Source organism: Stenella coeruleoalba (genome assembly GCF_951394435.1).
Source record: "Stenella coeruleoalba genome assembly, chromosome: 2".
NCBI classification, from domain to species: domain Eukaryota; kingdom Metazoa; phylum Chordata; class Mammalia; order Artiodactyla; family Delphinidae; genus Stenella; species Stenella coeruleoalba.
The window spans coordinates 102,511,179-102,530,248 of NC_137147.1; the positions used below are offsets into that span (position 1 = coordinate 102,511,179).

Sequence of the window (19,070 nt, forward strand, 5' to 3'; positions counted from 1 at the left end):
CCATAATAATCTGTAAACTAATGGGTCTGCAGCCTGTCTTGTGTTGACTCTGCAGAGTAGTGCACCGAGAGCCCCTCACTCAGTTTCACCTGCATTGTTGTCTCTCCTCCTGAGGCAGCTGAGAAGCCAGTGGTTTGGGTAGGCAAGCATCAGAATTGGAAAAGCACCAGCTGGTCGTTGCAGGTCCACAAATCCGGAACGAGTTCATGAGAGACGCTTTCTGTGAACTCACCTCACACTTACTGGAGAGAGAGTCCTTCTCATGGGTACGGCTGATGCTTTCTGACCTGGAGACTGAGACGGGACGGGGTGGGGCTGGTCGAGGGCGCATTTACTGCTTGAGAAGTGACTTGTCAGAGACCGTGGGTGTGGAGAGACTGCCGGGGAAGGGACATGCTTCGTCAACTCTCTATGTTGGAGAAAGATTGAAAGTGAGGGAAAGGTTTGAACTCAGGTGTGGGTCAGCTTTTCTTGCACAGCAAAAGAGAGTCATTTGTGAGATTTTGTGGTCCTGGACAGCTCAACTCTACAGAGGAAGGGCCCCTGAGCCCAGCCGCAGGCCAGAAACAGCCATTCCAGGGAAAAGCGCTCAGGAAACACGGGAGGCGGTGTCAGGGCCTGAGTGCTCTGGCCGTCAGGGCAGTGGTTCACGTGCCTCCTCAGTAGCTTCCTGTGGAGCCTTTCTGGACAGTGGTGTGGGGTGTCGGGGGGCTCCCAGGTATCGGGGCTCAGGGCCCTGTCCCCAGGTCCAGGAGAGATGGCCCATGGAGGCCACAGATGGCTCTGTGGGCTCTGCCAGAGGCTCTGGGGTCAAGCTGGGCTTAATTTCAGGGATCCCGGTGCATGAAGGAGACAGAGCGCTCTTGAGAGTAGGTGGAGGGGTCTCATCTCAGCCCAGTGGGGTTCTTGGGTGGGGCTGTTTCTGCGAAGCTGGCTTTTGGCTGGACCTCTGAGTAGGAATTTCCAGACCAAGAAGATGGAGGAGGAGCAGGCATGGAAGCTGAATTTCATGGTAACCATGGATTCTGTTTACGGTTACTCTCAACCCTTCCTCTGTATTTTAGGGTCTTTAGGAGCAGATACTAGGAAGACAGGGCCCAGGGGACAGCGGACCTCCACAGTGGACCCTGACAGGTCTTGCAGTTGGCCCTGGTGCTCCCTCTCCTGAGCCATTCTGAGCCTGTCTGTAGGCGGTCCCAGCAAGTTCACGCTCCTAAAGAAACGCCCTTCTGCTCCTAAACCTGGCTTCAGAACCCATCTCCCCACCCCTTTACCCGGTCACAGCTTTTGGCCATGTGATACCCAAATTCACATTGAAGTGACTGATTATAATTCTTGAAAAAGCACTGCTTGAAGGAACAATCCCACAGGGTCCCCGAAATGGGAAGGTCTCCATCTGCGGAGCACCAGGCCTCCTCCCCGTTGTCGGGGCTGCAAGGGTGTTGGGAGGCTGGCTGTGCGTGATGCTGTGTAAAGAGATGCGGCTTTTAAATCTGCAGTGAGGAGTAGGAACTAGGCACTTGGAAGACGTAGTTTTGAGATGTCGATGTTGCCGATTTTACTGGGGTGAGAATGTTGTCTCACGTGGGAAGGAAGGAGGTGACAGCCTCACCACAGTCCTGACGTTTCCCTTCTAGGAATGCCGGCTGCTTCACGGCTTTATTTTCTGAATCATAGCTTGTGGGAGTAAGGAAAGCGAATTGAACTGACTGGCAGGGTGGCTGGACACTCAGGGTGGTGGCGCCCGGGGCTGCCCCTCCCGCAGCATCTGCTCCCAAGTCCTGGCAGTCAGTCCGTGGGGCGGCGCCCCGCCACGCACACGCCCTGACTCTGTGGTCGGCATGGGTGTCCAGTCCATCACGCCGGATGTGATCAAAGACCGCTTGGGGTTAGTGTCCTGAGTGCAGAGATGTGTTCTTGGACCCGCTCTGTGTCCTGAGGTCACGGTCCTGTACAACCAGAGGGTAACAGAATGAGACCCCCTGAGCGCAGCACGCTCTGTGCTCCCCGTGTGCATCCCTTACAGCCAGCCAAGGACACGGCGCAGGTGACGAGACTGAGGCCAAGCTAGTGGCCTGTTCAAGGTCAGGCAGCTGGCAAGCGGCAGCCTGAGATCTGACCCCAGCTGTGTAGACACCAGCCCGTGCCCTGGCACTCTGGTTGAACCTCTCCTCAGGAAGGTTGGTGCCATCCCAGGGCCCAAGGGCGAGACCGTGTTTTTTTAGGAGAGTGGCCATCACCTCTGCTCGTGACCCTTCTCTCCTTGCTGCCGTCTCCCAGGACGCAGGAAGCCAGCAGATCGGGTTCTTGCTTGGAAGCTGTGGAGTGACTGTAGCCTTGACGAGTGACGCTTGCCACAAAGGGCTGCCGAAGAGCCCGACGGGGGAGATCCCACAGTTCAAAGGTGAGCCTCAGTGCCGGGCGGGGAGGATGTGCTCCGAGGCATCTTGCCAACACACCGTCCACACACGAGGTTTCAGATCACACCCCACATGCTCTCAGCCTGCACGTGATGTGCTGTAACTGCAGGAGGCTTACAGCACCTTAGCCGTGGCCTTAGACTTGGTGGAAACACCAGAGGTTTGGTCTGGCTTGTGCTGTTGTGAAGCATGCCACCAACGGGAAGATGGTGTCACACCTGTCTTCTGGGGGATGCTTGCCTGAAAGGAATTTGTCCTTTATTTCCAAGGTTGGCCAAAGCTATTATGGTTTGTCACAGAGTCAAAACATCTCTCTAAACCTCCTCGAGATTGGTTCCCGCACATTAAGGACGCAAATAATGACACTGCGTATATCGAGGTGAGTTGCTGGGTCTGGACGAGGTTGGGGAACTGAGTGACACGCACTGCAACCCTTACACAACTCAGGGTCAGAGGTGGATGTGGGCCCGGAGCTCTACCCTCTCAGCACCTTCTCATTGCAGTACAAGACGTGCAAGGATGGGAGCGTGCTCGGGGTGACCGTGACGAGGATCGCGCTTCTGACCCACTGCCAGGCCCTCACACAGGCGTGTGGCTACACAGAAGGTATGGGCAGACCATTCCCGGGGGACCCTGACCCCAGCCCCCAGCCCCATGGAGATGAGTGTTGTTCCCACTAGTCGCTCAGAGAGTCCTGCGGCTCCACCGAAGGTCTGTGTGTTGGATTGTTTAGTTGGCGTCTCAGTCTGCTCTGGCAGCCAAAACAGATGCCACAGACTGGGGCTTAAACAACAGATGTTGATGTCTCACAGTCTGGAGGCTGAAGTCTGAAATCCAGTGCCAGAGGGTTGGTTCCTGGGAGACCCCCTTCCAGGCCCGCGGACGGCACCTTCTGGCTGTGTCTTCATACGGCCTCACCTCTCTGTGCAGAGGGAGCTCTGGTGTGTCTTCCTCTTCTTATAAGGACACCATTCTTATTGGATCAGGCCCCACCCTATGACTTTACCTAACTTTAATTATCTCCTTAGAGCCCCATCTCCAGGCACATTTATACTTGGCGTTAGGGCTTCAACATAGGAATTTGGGAGAAAACAGTCTAGGCCATAACAGATAGTTGCCACCACTGATGTATATTCGTTCCTGGCTGCACAGTGGAACCTCTTTGGGAGCTTTAAAAAAGTGCGCATGCTACAGTGCACCCCCCTCCCCGCAACTGGCTTGGATTCTGGGGCTGCATTTCACAGTCAAAGGGTTGGTTTCCATGATGTGCTTTCTTTGCCCTGTTTGGGGTTGTCCTGGAGGCACAGAGTTAGGGTCACTGGAGGTAACCATGTTGACAGCGCTGACGGGCTCATGGTAGGAAGGATCAGACCCCACGTACCCACAGCTCCCTCCGCTGGAGTGTCTGCCATCAGGTCCCCGCACTAGCCACGTCGCAGGCACCCGCCACACTGGAGTCTCTTCCCAGTACCCAAGCGTCTGTCACGAGCCATGGATGAGACACTTTTCTCTTTTTGCTGTTCTCATTTGCTTTCTCTCTCTCCCCATCCTTCTGGCAGTCTCCCTTTTTAAGACCAGTTCACTTGTCTCGTGGAGATGTTCCACTGATGTTTGGTCCCTGGACAAGTTTCCCAGACATTGTCACACGTGGAGACACACTGCCTCTAATGATCACCACCCTGTTTGTCACTGTTTTCAGTTTTCTAGTTTTTCTCACAACCTCATGACCTGTATTCCTTGCCCTAATTTCCTAAAGGTCCAGGGCCATCACTCTTGCAGGGATTGGGGAAGATAGATACATACTTGCTTCCTGATTCTCCACTTTTAAAAATCTTGCGTAAGATAGAATACAGGCTGCGTATTTTGAATGTCCCTTTTTGAAAGGGGGTGAGGCACTCGGTACTGAAGCTTTGGCGAGCATTCTAGTGGCAGGTTTGCTGAAAATTGCCTCCTCCTGCAAGTACACAGCATTTCCCTCTCTTGGGAGAACATGTGATGGAAATGAAAAGAATCTTTTAAGAAAGAAAAGGCAGGGAGAGGGAAAACAAATATTGGGTTGGCCAAATAGTTCATTAAAACCCAAACGAACTTTTTGGCCAACCCAATATATAAAAGGAGAAGGAATAAGGCGTTTTAAGTGATGCTGTGAAGAGCTATTGCTGTTAAGTTGTGTATCAGAATACTCATCTAGAAACACTTCCCAGGCAGGCCAGCATTTTAAATGGGTCTGATTGGAGGCTGCAGCATTTCTGTAAAGACAGTGAAATGATGTTTTTCTAAGACCCATTACTTCCCACTGATGTGGTATTGGATTTTTTTTGTCCTTTGGTCTGTGACCGTCTTTTGTTAAAATCTTTGACTCTTTATTTTATAGCTGAAACTATTGTGAATGTGTTGGATTTCAAGAAAGACGTTGGGCTTTGGCACGGAATCCTAACAGTAAGTGAGACGCCCCTTGCTCTGCAGTGTCCTGTTTAACTTTGAATGTGCTCAGTGTTGGGATTAGAATGATGATCTGTGTACACAGCGGCTTGGGTAAGCCCCTTCCTCCCACTTTATAAAGAAAAGTTACCATTTTTAGAAGTCTTAAGTTAATGTAACTTCCAGGAGCTCAGTAGACCAGCGGGTCAGTGGCTGCTTGCCTGCATCGTGGGCCCACGCTCTGAGGCTGCGGCTGTGAGAGAGAGCGGCCTTTTTAGGCTCAGGGAAGTTCAGGATCTTTCTTCCCACGGTTGGCATTTCAGATTGTGCAGAAACGTTGATGTCTTGCATTTGGGTCACTTTGCCCATACATATGATTTGGCTACAAAATTCTTTTTATCTTTCTGTGAATCATCGTTTAATGACTGTTTCGGGAATTATGCTGCAGGGGGAAAAGTACTTTGAGATTTCCCCTTGGCCAAAAATTCAACACGAATTGCAGAGAATGTATGTCTCATTTTTGTTAGTGCCACTTGAGAAGTGATGGCCATTCAAAGCTGTAGGCACTTTTAATAGAGGGATAACCTTATTATTAAGATATGCTTAGCACTTAAGAAATATATGTAGCATCACTGCTTCGAATCTCCCTGTGTCTGTTTCATATGTGATGATTTCCACTCACCTGTTTTTCTTTTTAAGTTTCTTATGCTGAAACCGTATATCTTTTTAGAAGCAAAAAACTCTAGTAGTTTTACATGAGTGATAGGAACATAACTATAAAAAGAGGGATTTGTTGTTTCTTGATAAACCAGAATTTATGCAGACATCATATAGACAAAGGTTTGGGGCCCCGGCCCAGCCAGCTTCCTTCTTTTACCGCCTGGACACTAGTCGGTGAGACAGAAACACAGCCCCACACATGCATTACCCGTGGGCTGCTGGTGTCATGGGAAGAGCACAGCCTCAGAGAACCCAGGTTAGATGTTGGTCCTTCCTTCTGTAGCTTGTGACTCTGGGCACGTCCCCTGCTCCTGTGCCCAAGAATCGTCTGTTGCCTGAGTCACTCTGCACCTGTTTTCCTTATGTGTCCAATGGGAATGTTGACTGTGTGAGAACCACGTGGTTTAACGTTCAGTGAGTGCCTGGCCCATCTACTTGCTTGATGACCGTTGCCATCAGAGTTCTCTCGTGACAGTCTTGCTTTCAAGAGCTGTGTGATAGATCTTGTTGACGTGGTCACCCGCCTGCTCCCTGATGCTGTGGATTACTGCCTCCGGAATTGGTGGTTTCTGAGTCTGTCTCTGGCTGCCACCTTCTAGAGCAAGACAGGTCTCTGGCTAGGCAGCACGCATTCTTCCAAAGCATCTTATCTTCTTTATGGTGGAAGATGCTCCCACCCCCAGTATGGAATGGGGAGCAAGTGCGAGGTGAGGGAGGTGAATGCTAGCGGTGAGCAGGCTCACCCGTGTGGGGGAGGGTGCACGTGGTCATCTTCCTGCAGAGCTTCTGAGCTAGACCAGCGCTCTGCAGAGTGTCCGTGCCCTCTCTCTCCCCCTCCACCCACAGCGGGGGCAGAGCCGACCAGGGGGGATCTTGTCCAGTGCTCCCCGTGTTGTGGTCCCTTCCTGCCAGGTCTGTGCGTGCAGCCACTCAGATGTGTGAGTCCCAGCTGCAATGTGTGAGGACTGACCATTTACTTAAAAAGTTAGTTTTTGTCATCCATTTTAAAGAAAGAAACCTTTTACGGGTCCTGGTCTACATGAGCCAGGCTAGATGGAAGAGTGAGGGTGTTAAGACAACTTTCCACCGCTCCTTGGATTTCAGTGTAACATTTAATAAAGGAAATTAATTTTGTGAATAAAAATGAGTAGAATACACCAGAGAGAATTAACCTTCAAGACTGAAAGGCCAATAAAAAAGTGATCATTCAGCTTAAGTTTTTATAAGAAAAGGATTTGGATTTAGATTTTTTTATATATCTTTATTGGAGTATAATTGCTTTACAATGGTGTGTTAGTTTCTGCTGTGTAACAGAGTGAATCAGCTGTACATATACATACATCCCCATATCTCCTCCCTCTTGCGTCTCCCTCCCACCCTCCCTATCCCACTCCTCTGGGTGGTCACAAAGCACCGAGCTGATCTCCCTGTGCCATGCGGCTGCTTCCCACTAGCTGGCTATTTTACATTTGGTAGTGTATATATGCCCATGCCACTCTCTCACTTCGTCCCAGCTTCCCCTTTCCTCCCTGTGTCCTCAAGTCCGTTCTCTAGTAGGTCTGTGTCTTTATTCCTGTCTTACCCCTAGGTTCTTCATGACTTTTTTTTTTTCTTAAATTCCATATATATGTGTTAGCATACGGTATTTGTCTTTCTCTTTCTGACTTCACTCTGTATGACAGGCTCTAGGTCTATCCACCTCATTACAAATAGCTCAATTTCGTTTCTTTTTATGGCTGAGTAATATTCCATTGTATATATGTGCCACACCTTCTTTATCTATTCATCTGTCGATGGACACTTAGGTTGCTTCCATTGGACTTAGATTCTTGAGTTGTATCAGTAGAAGCAGGAGTCGGGAGGACTAGACAAGCTTTGAGAAGTCGCCTCCACTCCCACAGCCTCTTAAAGGATCATCCCCAGTGAGATGCCCGTGTGGTCCCCACCCTCCCACCAGGGAGCCCCTGGCAGCAGGGTGAGTCCCACATGGAGCCCTCCCCCACTCACTGCCCAGTGTCCTGCTTTCAGAGCGTCATGAACATGATGCACGTGATCAGCATCCCGTACTCGCTGATGAAGGTGAACCCGCTGTCCTGGATTCAGAAGGTCTGCCAGTACAAAGGTGCGTTGCGGAGGCTGCCCCTTTAATGTCACGCCATCCTGCGGCACAGGCGGTGACTCACTTCCCCCCTGCTTCTCCTTCAGCAAAAGTGGCCTGTGTCAAATCCAGGGACATGCACTGGGCATTGGTGGCACACAGGGATCAGAGAGACATCAACCTCTCCTCTCTCCGGATGCTGATAGTGGCCGACGGCGCAAATCCCTGTAAGTGACGGCCCCAGGCAGTCAGGAGGGGGCCTCATTCTCCAGGTTTCATTCTCTGGGGTTTGATTTTTCCCTTTTCTAGTCTTTACCTTAGTGAAGAAGTGGCCTTAAGATAATAGCCAAACAGTATTACTCAGCGTAGCCTACGGGCACCAGGGCCTGAAGGTCCAGACACAGCCCTAGGGTTGAGTCCTAGCCCTTCCACTTCCTGATTCTGAAGAGAACATATCTTACTTGTTAAAATTCTTCTCCTTTTGTTAGCTGCAAGATGGTACCCAGTCATCAGATTTTATGAGGATTAAATGAAGCAATCCCTGTGTACAGTTCCTTGGGATATAATAAGTGCTCAAGAAATATTAACTATTATTATTTTATGGTCCATAGTAGTTTTATTGATCAGGAAATTTGATTTGTCATTTTTAATGGAATTTTATTATCAAATCCTGTAGCAGAAATTACCTAGGTAAAATAAATTAGCAGTTCCACAGAATACTGTTAATATACCTTGAGAAATATTTCAGTCAGTTGAAACAAAAACCCAGCTAGCTTGTTTTTTATGAGAAGAGTATATAAGCGAGAAGCAAAGTGAATGAAGTGAATTGAATGAACAATGTATGTTTCTGACCACATTTGTAAACTCTGCAGCATATATATTTGTAAATTAAAGCAGTATATACTTTCTTAAAGAACATCTGATATGCAAAAGTGGACTTGCAAACAGGTGATTTTGTATTAGTTTTATAAGTGATTCTTCCATTTACAAAATAACTCCATAAATTGTGGGCTGTTTAGTACACGATTGATTTTGCCCATAACTCTTCAGAGTAATATGTCTTACAGGAAGCAAGGTAAACTTGTATTAGGAGCTAGTTTAGCTGATAGGTTCCTAATAATTATACCTTGATCTCATCACTCTTATTAATATAGAGAAATGTTTTCTTCATTTAGTTGGGTTTAGATTTACTTATTTCTTGGAACATTCATGTTGAAAATGGTAGAACATGTCTCAGAAAAGTTATTAAAGTTAAGTTCTTCAGTCAGCAAAAAGGTTTTAAGTATAGAAGTTGCATTTTTTAAATTCTTGAGTTCTGTGTTTGAGAATAATATTATCTTTCATTGTAACACGAGTGATAAGTTATATATTAAATAAAGTATTTTTCCATGCTGCCTAACTCCCCATGTGCCTAGATCCTAACTTCAAAAGCATTTTATATTATGGGATACTTTTAATTGTCCACATTGCTTCGCCTGTCTGATTATCATCCCCCCTTTCCCTCTAGGGTCTATTTCTTCCTGTGACGCGTTTCTCAACGTCTTCCAAAGTAAAGGTCTACGCCAGGAGGTCATCTGTCCATGCGCCAGCTCACCAGAGGCTCTCACCGTGGCCATCAGGAGGTACTGCTGTGTTAACTCAAGTGGGCAGCCTGGGGAGGGGTCTCATTCAGCAGCTAACAGAGACCCGGAGCCATCGCAGTTCATCTTAGTGTGAGAATAAAAACAGGACCCAGATTTTCCAGACGAGTTTTTATTCTAGTGTATTCTAGAATGGATTCTCTTAAATAGTCTAGATTCGTTAGTTAGAAACTCACTTTTCACTCTGGAGGTTCGCTGTAATTCCCGAGAGAGTGGAAGTCTGTCCACAGGCACGCTGAGCAGTGAACCTTGTCCTGGCAGGTTATGCACATTTTCATTTGCTTGTATTAGGCTCAGGTTTAACTTGAGGATAGAACAGAGTAAATGTTGGATGAAACGAAATTTTTGTGGCCACCCCTGTGCCCTTGGACATGCAGGTTTTATGTCATCTTCATTTTCTGCAATACTGCACATACTGCACTTTAAAAACTGGTTTTCTGAGCTTTTGAGCAGCTCAGCAGCACATCAGAGGGTTCTGGGGCCTGGAATCTCCTGCTGTGTGGGGCTGGGCTTCTGGGGCTCTTGCTAAGGCCAGCAAGCACAGTGAGTGCCCTTGGTCCTAGGTCACTCCTGCATCACTGCCTGCTTCAGAGCCACTGGGGCCTGTCAGGGACAGGCCGTGGTACGGCTCATAAGAGCTCACCCTGCCCAGGGTGAGAAGGGCTAGAGCGGCCTGTCTGACCGTCAGCAGCTCCCAGTAATCCACACTAACCTGAGAAAGGAGGGTTTGCATCACCCAGACGTTTGCAGCCTATACATGACTAATTCGCCAGCGTCTTTGGGTTCTGTCTCTAAGTATGTTTTATTTCGTGTCACACCAGTGTGCTCTGTTGTAGCAGTGGATGACAGAGCTTTCGGTGCACAAAGTGCATGAGTTCTGCTCTTTTTACTGAAAGGTTGGGATTCGCAAAAATATTCATGTAAAGGTTGCCCTTAAAGAGACACCTTCTGATGCTTTTAGGAGTTTGTTAATGTGAAATTAACCAGGCCGCCTAACAGGTTGAGAAATTGAAAACCTTTAAAGTATCAGAAGCAACTTTTTTAAAATAAATAAATTTATTTATTTATTTATTTTTGGCTGTGTTGGGTCTTCGTTGTTGTGCGCAGACTTTCTCTAGTTGCGGCAAGCAGGGGCTACTCTTCGGTGCAGTGCGCAGGCTTCTCATTGCGGTGGCTTCTTTTGTTGCGAAGCATGGGCTCTAGGCGCGAGGGCTTCGGTAGTTGTGGCACGTGGGCTTGGTAGTTGTGGCACGCAGGCTCAGTAATTGTGGCTCGCGGGCTCTAGAGCACAGGCTCAGTAGTTGTGGTGCACAGACTTAGCTGCTCCACGGCATGTGGATCTTCCTGGACCGGGGCCCAAACCTGTGTCCCCTGCGTTGGCAGGTGGATTCTTAACCACTGTGCCACCAGGGAAGTCCCCAGAAGCCACTTTTAATTTTGAGTGAACCAGAAATTAAAAGTCTATAACGTAATTTAAATTGATGAGGAAATATGGCACCATTAACCAGAATCCAGTCTTCATTTTTTAAAGGATGGCATTGTCGTCCCCAAAAGAGAAGGTTTGCAACAAATAATCTTCTGAGATTTATGTCCGACCTTGGAGTACAAAACACATCAGGATTGCAATAGCAGATTTGCCATCACGTTGTCCTGCAGAAATCAGTATTCAAGTATGTGTCTAATTTGACTCTAAGGGGACTCAGCCTCCGGAAGCATGTTGGGGCCAGGAGTCCCAGTTTGAGCCCCGCCCGCTGGTGGCTGGCCCCACGATCCTGGGCACATTCCTTCTCTCCAGGGCCTCGGTTTCCTTCACCAAGAAACAAGGGGCTTGGACTCAGTAATCTCTCAATTTCCTTCTACCTGTAAATTTTTAAGATTCCACAGTTCTGTGAAGTAGTACCATTGCCAGAGATGATTCACAGAATGAATGATTCATTCATGTAGACTTGTTATGATCAAATGATTTGCTCATTTGCTTTTCCTAAAAGTGTTTTCTCTGTGCCTTTAAGGTATGTTGTATAGATTATGCCAGAGTTGATTGGCAGAGGGGGAAGGGATGAGCAAAGGAGGTTTTTTTTGAAGATGACATGAAAAATAATGATATTTAATTTGTTCAAATTCAGATTTTTGTTGTTTGATTTACATTCTTATAAGGTACATAAGAACATACTCAATAGAGCTGACCATAACCTGCTACTCCATAGAGCTGTAGTTCCCAGCCAAGGCAATTTAGAAATGCTGGCAAGACCTCATTTTAACACAGCCTCCTGACTGACGTCTGAGAATGTCATATGAATGAAATGCCGCTTATTTAAGTTAAAAAGTAGGACTTGAGAATTGGCATTTCTTACAGCTTTAAACAAAAAAAGAAAAAATGATGTTTATAGGTGCTGCCTCATATCTGACTCATATCTAGCTGATATAAGTGCAATCCACGCTGTTAACAGTCTGTGCAAAAAGCTTTCAAACTTGTAAAAACTATCTTCATATGGGAGTAACCATTTATAACATTGTATCAGTTATATTTTCCTAATAAGTTTTTTAACCTTTAAAAAACTTCAAGTTATTTTTTAGGGACAAGGATAGTCATAGGGAGGACAAGTGAAGAAAAAGTAGGCTTCTTAGTTTCAAACGGTGGACAAGTGAATTATTGTTCTTACAGGAAAAAAAAGATCTTCTAGACCTTCTTCATGATCTTCCAGTTGTGGCTGCTGTTATTCAGTCTGTCAGGTTACGTGCCATTATCAAGAAGCCAATACTGTCAGCTCATTAGCATCAAATAAGCTAATAAATAGTGTGAGATCTCCATTAGTTTATGGAATGTTATCCCTGCCCTTCAGTAATAAATGATGTGCATGAATTGAGTGAGACCCAACATCAGGTCTTATTTTCTTCAAATAAATTTTCTTCTTTAAGAGGACTTCATCTGTGGGCCAAAGTAATGAATGGAATTTTTATTGTCTGGTGGTAAAGCTCTTGTTTTCAGAGAAAAAGTAAGACGCATATACTGCACTTACATGTAGTCAACCTAGAGCTTTAGTGCTAGAAGGATGTTCATCTGGTTTCATTTTATACATGAAGAAAAAGAGGTGCTTTTCTAGTCTAATAAATAGTTCCAAACAGACAAAATATAGACAATAGAAGATTCAGGGCTTTGGCAATCTGTGGTTTATATAAGCAGGGTATTGACAGGTTTCAGTAGAAAGCACTCCAGAAAGCAAGGTAAACCTGAGGGCTTCAGCCTGTTCTCAGACCAGCACGTGCGCCTCTGCTATGTGGATCAGCAGGCAGGAAGAAGCAAAGGATTTTTAATTGTTTCTCTAAACATGTTTTAAAATCTTTTATAAAATCTTTCTTTAAAAAGATTAAAAGTTTATTAACAAAACTAGGCAAATTAGCCAGGAAGTAAACCCATGCACCTTTGGTCAGTTAATCTATGACAAAGGAGGCAAGAATATACAGTGGAGAAAAGACGGTCTCTTCAATAAGTGGTGCTGGGAAAACTGGACAGCTACATGTAAAAGAATGAAATTAGAACATTCTCTAACACCATATACAAAAATAAACTCAAAATGGATTAAAGACCTAAATGTAAGACAGATACTATAAAACTCCTAGAGGAAAACATGGGCAGAACAGTCTTTGATATAAATCGCAGCAATATCTTTTTGGATCCATCTCCTAGAGTAGTGGAAATAGAAACAAAAATAAGCAAATGGGACCTAATGAAACTTAAGGCTTTGGCACAGCAAAGGAAGCCATAAACAAGACAAAAAGACAACCTACTGACTGGGAGAAAATATTTGCAAATGATGCAACCGACAAGGGATTAATTTCCAAAATAAACAAACAGCTCATACAGCTCAATATCAAAAAAATGAACAACCCGATCAAAAACTGGGCAGAAGACCTAAATAGACACTTCTCCAAAGAAGGCATACAGATGGCCAACAGGCATGTGAAAAGATGCTCAACATCGCTAATTATCAGAGAAATGCAAACCAAAACTACAATGAAGTATCACCTCATACTGGTCAGAATGGCCATCATCAAAAAGTCTACAAATAATAAATGCTGGAGAGGGTGTGGAGAAAAGGGAACCCTCCTACACTGTTGGTGGGAATGTAAATTGGTGTAGCCACTCTGGAGAACAGTATGGAGGTTCCTTAAGAAACTAAAAATAGAATTAATCCCACTCCTGGACATATATCTGGAAAAGACAAAAACTCTAACTTGAAAAGATTCATGCACTCCAATGTTCATTGCAGCACTATTTATCATAACCAAGACATGAAAGCAACCTAAGTGTCCATTGACAGACAAATGGATAAAGAAGATGTGGTACATATACACAGTGAAATACTACTCGGCCATAAAAAAAGAACGAAGTAATGCCATTTTCAGCAACACGGATGGACCTAGAGATTATCATACTAAGTGAAGTAAGTCAGAGAAAGACAAATATCATATGATATTACTTATATGTGGAATCTTAAAAAATGATGAAAATGAACTTATTTACAAAACAGAAACAGACTCACAGACATAGAAAACAAACTTGCTGTTACCAAAGGGGAAGGGGGTGGGGGAGGGATAAATCAGGATTTGGGGATTAACAGATACACACTACTATACGTAAAATAAACAGCAAAACCTACTGTATAGCACAGGGAACTATATTCAGTATCTTGTAATAACAAGATACTTCAGTATCTTGTAGCACAGGGGTATCTGTGTGTGTGTGTGTGTGTGTGTGTGTATTTATATCTCTGAATCACTTTGCTGTACACCGGAAACTAACACAATATTGTAAATCAACTATATTTCAATAAAAACAAAAAAATCCAGATTTCTAAAGCAGAGACATTGAGTTGTGATCACTCACTTCATAAAAAGGATTATTCCTTTTGGGGAGACATACCGGCATGCTTTCCAACTTTGTTTCTTTTTAATTTGAAGGTCCAGTTGGCTTTATTAAGCAATTCATGAATTGGGCTGCATCCCATCTAGCAAGTAGAAAGACGCTCCTAGGGGTTGTACAAAATGGAAGGTTTTTGTAGGCAGGAGGTGGGCAGGGTAAGAAGGTATTAGCAAAAGAAAAAGAATTGTTTCAGTGTGGTATGTTTCATTCCTTTCTCCTTATTCTCCTGTCTGTGACAGGTTTTTGGTTTGTGGTTGCCATGAGGTTCATATATTTCAACCTGTGTATATATGCGTCTGTTTTAAGTTGATGGTCACTTAAGTTTGAGCACATTTTAAAACCACTCCATTTTTACTCCCCCCCATTTTGTTTTTGATGTCATATTTTACATTTTTTTAATTTTCTGTGGCTTAACTATTTATTGTGGATATAGATGATTTTACTACTTTTGTCTTTGAATCTTCCTACTAGCTTCACAGGTGGTTGATCCATTACCTTTACTATATGTTTGCCTTTACCAATGAGATTTTTCCTTTCATAATTTTTTGTTTCTAGTTATGGCCTAGAAACCATAAACCATTTCTTGTAAGAATAGTTTAGTGGTGATGAACTCCTGTAACTTTGCTTGTCTGTAAAATTCTTCTCTCTCCAAGTCTGAATAAGAGCTTTGTGGGTACAGTCTTCTGAGTGTTTCCTTTTAGCACTCCGAATATATCTTGCCAGACCCCTGGGCTGCAGAGTTTCTGCTGACAAGTCAGCTGATAGTCTCTGTCGGTTCTCTGCATGTAAATAGTTGCTTTTCTCTTTCTGATTTTAAGATTCTCTCCTTATCTTTAACCTTTACCATTTTAATTATAATGTGTCTTGGTGTGGGTCTCTTTGAATTCATCTTGACACCCTCTGTGCTTCCTGGACTAGGATGTCTGTTTCCTTTCCCAGATTAGGGACGTTCTCATCCATTATTTCTTCAGCTATAGGTTTTCTGTCTCTTCTCCTTCTGGGACCCCATAGTGTGAATGTTCACGCACTTGATGTTGTCCCAGAGGCCCCTTAAACCATCTTCATGTTTTTTCTTTCTTTTTTCTTTTGCTGTTCCTATCGGATGATTTCTACTACCCAGTTTTCCAGATGACTGATCCATTCCGCATCCTGTGATCTGCTTTTGGGTCCCTCTAGTGTTGTTTTGATTTCTGTTATTTTTCAGTTCTGTTTGGTTCTTTTTATATTTTCTGTGTCCTTATCGAAATTCCCACTGAGTTCCTCCATTCTTCTCCTGCGTTCAGTGTGCATCTTCATGACCACTAGTTTGAGCTCTGTCTGGTAAATTGCTTATCTCTGCTTCATGTAGTTCTTTTTCTGAGGTTTTGTCTTGTTCTTTTGTGGCTTTGGCCAGGTGATGTCGTGTCCTAGAGGTGCCCTGTGGTTCTGGAGACCCGGCGCCTGCAGGCGGCACACATCTGCCTGGAGTGCCTCAGGAAGTGGTACTTCACTTCGTTGCAGTAAAATGAACAGAGCATCACTGATGACTGGCCCAAAGCAGCCGGCGAATTCCCACATGCAGAGATTCTCACGGTGGCTAATACTCCATTGTGCTACCCACCAACCCATTTTGGTTTTTGATGTGACTTGAAATGACAGACTTCATGCTCACCATATCCAATAGGAGAGAGGTCCTAGGAGCAGAGTTCAGGGTGCATTTCAAGACCGGCAAGTGCTTGCCAAGTGTTCGCCGTGGTGGTGTTTACCTTGAGTTTGTCCAGAACTGTGTACATTCGAAAGAGTGCTTTTCAGTCTTCTCATCTTGATTTTCACAACCACCTAATATGATAGAAAAGGCAGATTGTAGACTTACTTTCTAATGGACCAGTTAGCCTCTGAGACACTCAGTTTCTTCGCATGTAAACAAGGCCGTGGATATCTGTGCCTCCTACCTGTGTCTGACACACCAGGCCCTGGTGCCCACACCTATGTCTGCTCCAGGCTGTGTGTAACCACTGTCCCTCTTGCTGCTCCCACCACCCGCCCCCGCAAGGCATCACATCTGTTCACTGTCCATGAGAAGTTCAGGTTAGACCCAGGGGCATGCAAAGACCGAGGGCTGGTCTTCATCTCTTAGATCTTGGCCACTGTTTGTGGACTCAGTTCTCCTTTCACGTGGGAAGGAGAGTGGGGGACAGAGTGGTCACGATTTTTAGTTTAAGCCTCCACCCCCGTGATCATCCTCTCTTACTTACTATTCAGTGAAGCCATGTGTAAACATACCCCACACCTCCCGCCAGCCTCCAGCCTTCTTGTTCTCACATCCCATCCGATTCACCAGGGAACATCCAAGCCCAGCTGTTTCTCCTGCCTCCTCACCGGGGTTCCCAGCCTTCTGCCTGCTCTCCTTCCTGACCAGAGCCTGCAGGACCCACAAGGCCATGCAGTCTGGCCACACCCCCTCTTGGCCCCTTCTCCCACTGCCCCATCCTCCCTCCCTGCAACCAGACCTCCTGGTCTCTGCTGCCCACTCTACCTGGTGTGCCACCAGGGTAGCACGGCCAGAGCTCTGTCTTTGCTCACTTCGGCGAGGCCTGCCCTGACCACCCCCCACAGAGTGAACTCGCCCCTCCCACGCTTGTGTGACTCATTGTGATGCCCTCTCAGCATTTGCCACTTTCTCATGCGCTGTGTGATTTACTGGTGTATTATTGTTTATTCTCTGTCTCTGTCTGGTTAATAGTTGGTGCTTAGTATATATTTTGTTAATAGATGAATGAAAGAAAAATTAAAAATATGTAAAGTGAGAAGTAAAAGTCCCTTGCCAGACACTTACGATGACCCTTCGTAATGTACCAGCAGCAAATGCTGTGAAGAGTTGAGCCTTTTCCCGCGTGTCTGTGTACAGGATGTGCATGCCCACCTAAGCAACTCCCTTGCAGTTTTACCTGAGAGTAGTCATGTGGGGTTTTGTTTGCTCTCATTTTACTTGATGATCTAGGTGCAGCTAACAGCCTAGAGTTCTGGTATCATAATCTGGTCTCCTGAGAAAACAGCACCAGCAGAAAGCTGTGTCCTTACCCTCCACGGCCCCCATGAGGCTGGTCATGAGAAAGGCTGAGACGAGGGAGGAAGGGGGGGAGGGGGGGAAAGGAGTGGGAGAAAGGGAGGAAGTGGAGGGGAGAGGAGGAGGGAGAGAGATGGGGAGAAGGCGTGGACGCAGGTGGGGTCTGGGGCAGCAGTCTGAGGCTGTCAGGGTGATGTTATAATGGCAGGGAGAGAGGGGGCTTCATCCATTCCACAGGAGCAAGCTCTGGACCCCAGAGTTTGTGCAGGAAACTTGCTTCTGCCCGGGCTCCCCGGAGCCATGTGTGGGCTCTGTGTGCTGCATGCGCAGCCGTGGAGAGTCAGGAGCTGAGTAGAACACAGGCATAAAAACACATAGGAGGACATGGGTCCTGCCACCTCACTGTCTGCACTGAGCACATACGGTAAAATCGCCCCCGGCCCGCGTGCACAGCTCTCAGGCTCCAGTCATCTGGCTTCCACAGCCCCTCCCCAGAGCCGCCCGCCCTGGTTGGCTGGGGTGTCTTCTCAGACCACCAGTTTTGAGATTGGCGTCTCTCAGGTTCCTGAGTAAACGGAGGGACAGGGGTGAAAAGATGAAAAAAGGTACAATTTTAGTCTTCTAGGTAGAAATAGGAATAATGGTGTGATCAAAATTTAAATAGCCCCCTGGTCGCTTCTTATTTCATGTTCCGTTCCCTCGCCTTGATCATATTTCTCAATCTCACCGAGATGGTTGTCTTTTTATCTCGTTATTATGCACGTGCTGCATGTTGGAGCTACTGAGTACTGGTTGTGCAGAGCATGGCCTCTGCACCCGGCTGTCGCTCTCAGGCTCTGCGTGGAGGTGAAGCCAGTGACAGGGGCTCTGTTTCAGGGGTGAATATCTTTAGGAGAGAAACACATGCTAGACTCCTGTTTAGAACCTGTTTCTTTCATTGTCCTTGTTTCTTACGTGCTTACATCATTTTCAAGCAAACTTGATGAAAACACTCACACTTACGTTTTTGTGAATGTCCTCCTCTGCGGGCTGTTCTCTGTGACCTGTGAATAGAGGACAAATTCCCCATTCCTGGTGTTCATATACACGACTGTGTCCACAGAAAGGTTGGAAAAAGTCTTGCTTTTGGAAAATGAGCCTGTGTGTTTACACCTATTTTGTAATACTTTGTGCTTATTTTCTTCCTAAAACTTGAAGTGAACTTTCCACACACAAGAAGTCAGAGGCCAGGTTATTAAGTAAAGATAGCTTTGATCCATTCTATTCAAGCCATTTTGACTGGGGGTCCAGGAGGCCTAGTCATTGCTCCTGTGGATTTTGATGTGAGGACAAAATGGATGCTTTCTTAAATGTTATAACGTCATCATGGGAAGCATTGCAGTCCTCACTTTGTCTACTACTCAAAGGATGATCTTTAAAGGAAAAAGGAAAGAAAACAAAAAATGAGTGGTTGGCTGCCACGTCACCCTATTTTGTGGCTCATCCCTTCACTCAAGTGGGATTGGGGGCTGATGCTTTCCTTTGCACTGTCGTCTGAGCGTTTGTGTCCTGTGCTTGAATAACCTTCCCAGGACAGCTTGTTCTGCCCTGCGTTGAAGAAGAGATTGAACTTGCGGTAAGGAGCTGGGAGCAGATGATTGCCTGCTTGGCTTTTATCCACTTAAGTAGAAAATGACACTCAGTTGTTGCCTGTGGTCCTCAGTGAAGAACAATTGCAGATGCATCTCCACTGCTCAGATTTACAGGGCCTTGGCCCTTCTGAACACGTATCACACGTATCACTCTGTGATTCTCTTCTGTTATA

General features: G+C 46.0%; 1 protein-coding gene across 11 annotated transcripts in view; it reads left to right on the top strand.

Annotated features, from left to right (window-relative positions):
• DIP2C (disco interacting protein 2 homolog C) overlaps positions 1 to 19,070 on the top strand; it is a 367,823-nt gene that overhangs the window by 261,504 nt on the left and 87,249 nt on the right. For all 11 annotated transcript variants that reach the window (XR_013825253.1, XM_079907065.1, XM_079907063.1 and 8 more), the window contains 7 exons: positions 2,281 to 2,404; positions 2,690 to 2,799; positions 2,924 to 3,026; positions 4,795 to 4,859; positions 7,590 to 7,683; positions 7,767 to 7,886; positions 9,167 to 9,281. Coding sequence is in view for 10 of the 11 variants with exons in the window: in XM_079907065.1 (XP_079763191.1) it covers positions 2,281 to 2,404; positions 2,690 to 2,799; positions 2,924 to 3,026; positions 4,795 to 4,859; positions 7,590 to 7,683; positions 7,767 to 7,886; positions 9,167 to 9,281 (731 nt within the window). In the remaining variant the exon portion in view is untranslated. The remainder of the gene's footprint in view (positions 1 to 2,280; positions 2,405 to 2,689; positions 2,800 to 2,923; positions 3,027 to 4,794; positions 4,860 to 7,589; positions 7,684 to 7,766; positions 7,887 to 9,166; positions 9,282 to 19,070) is intronic.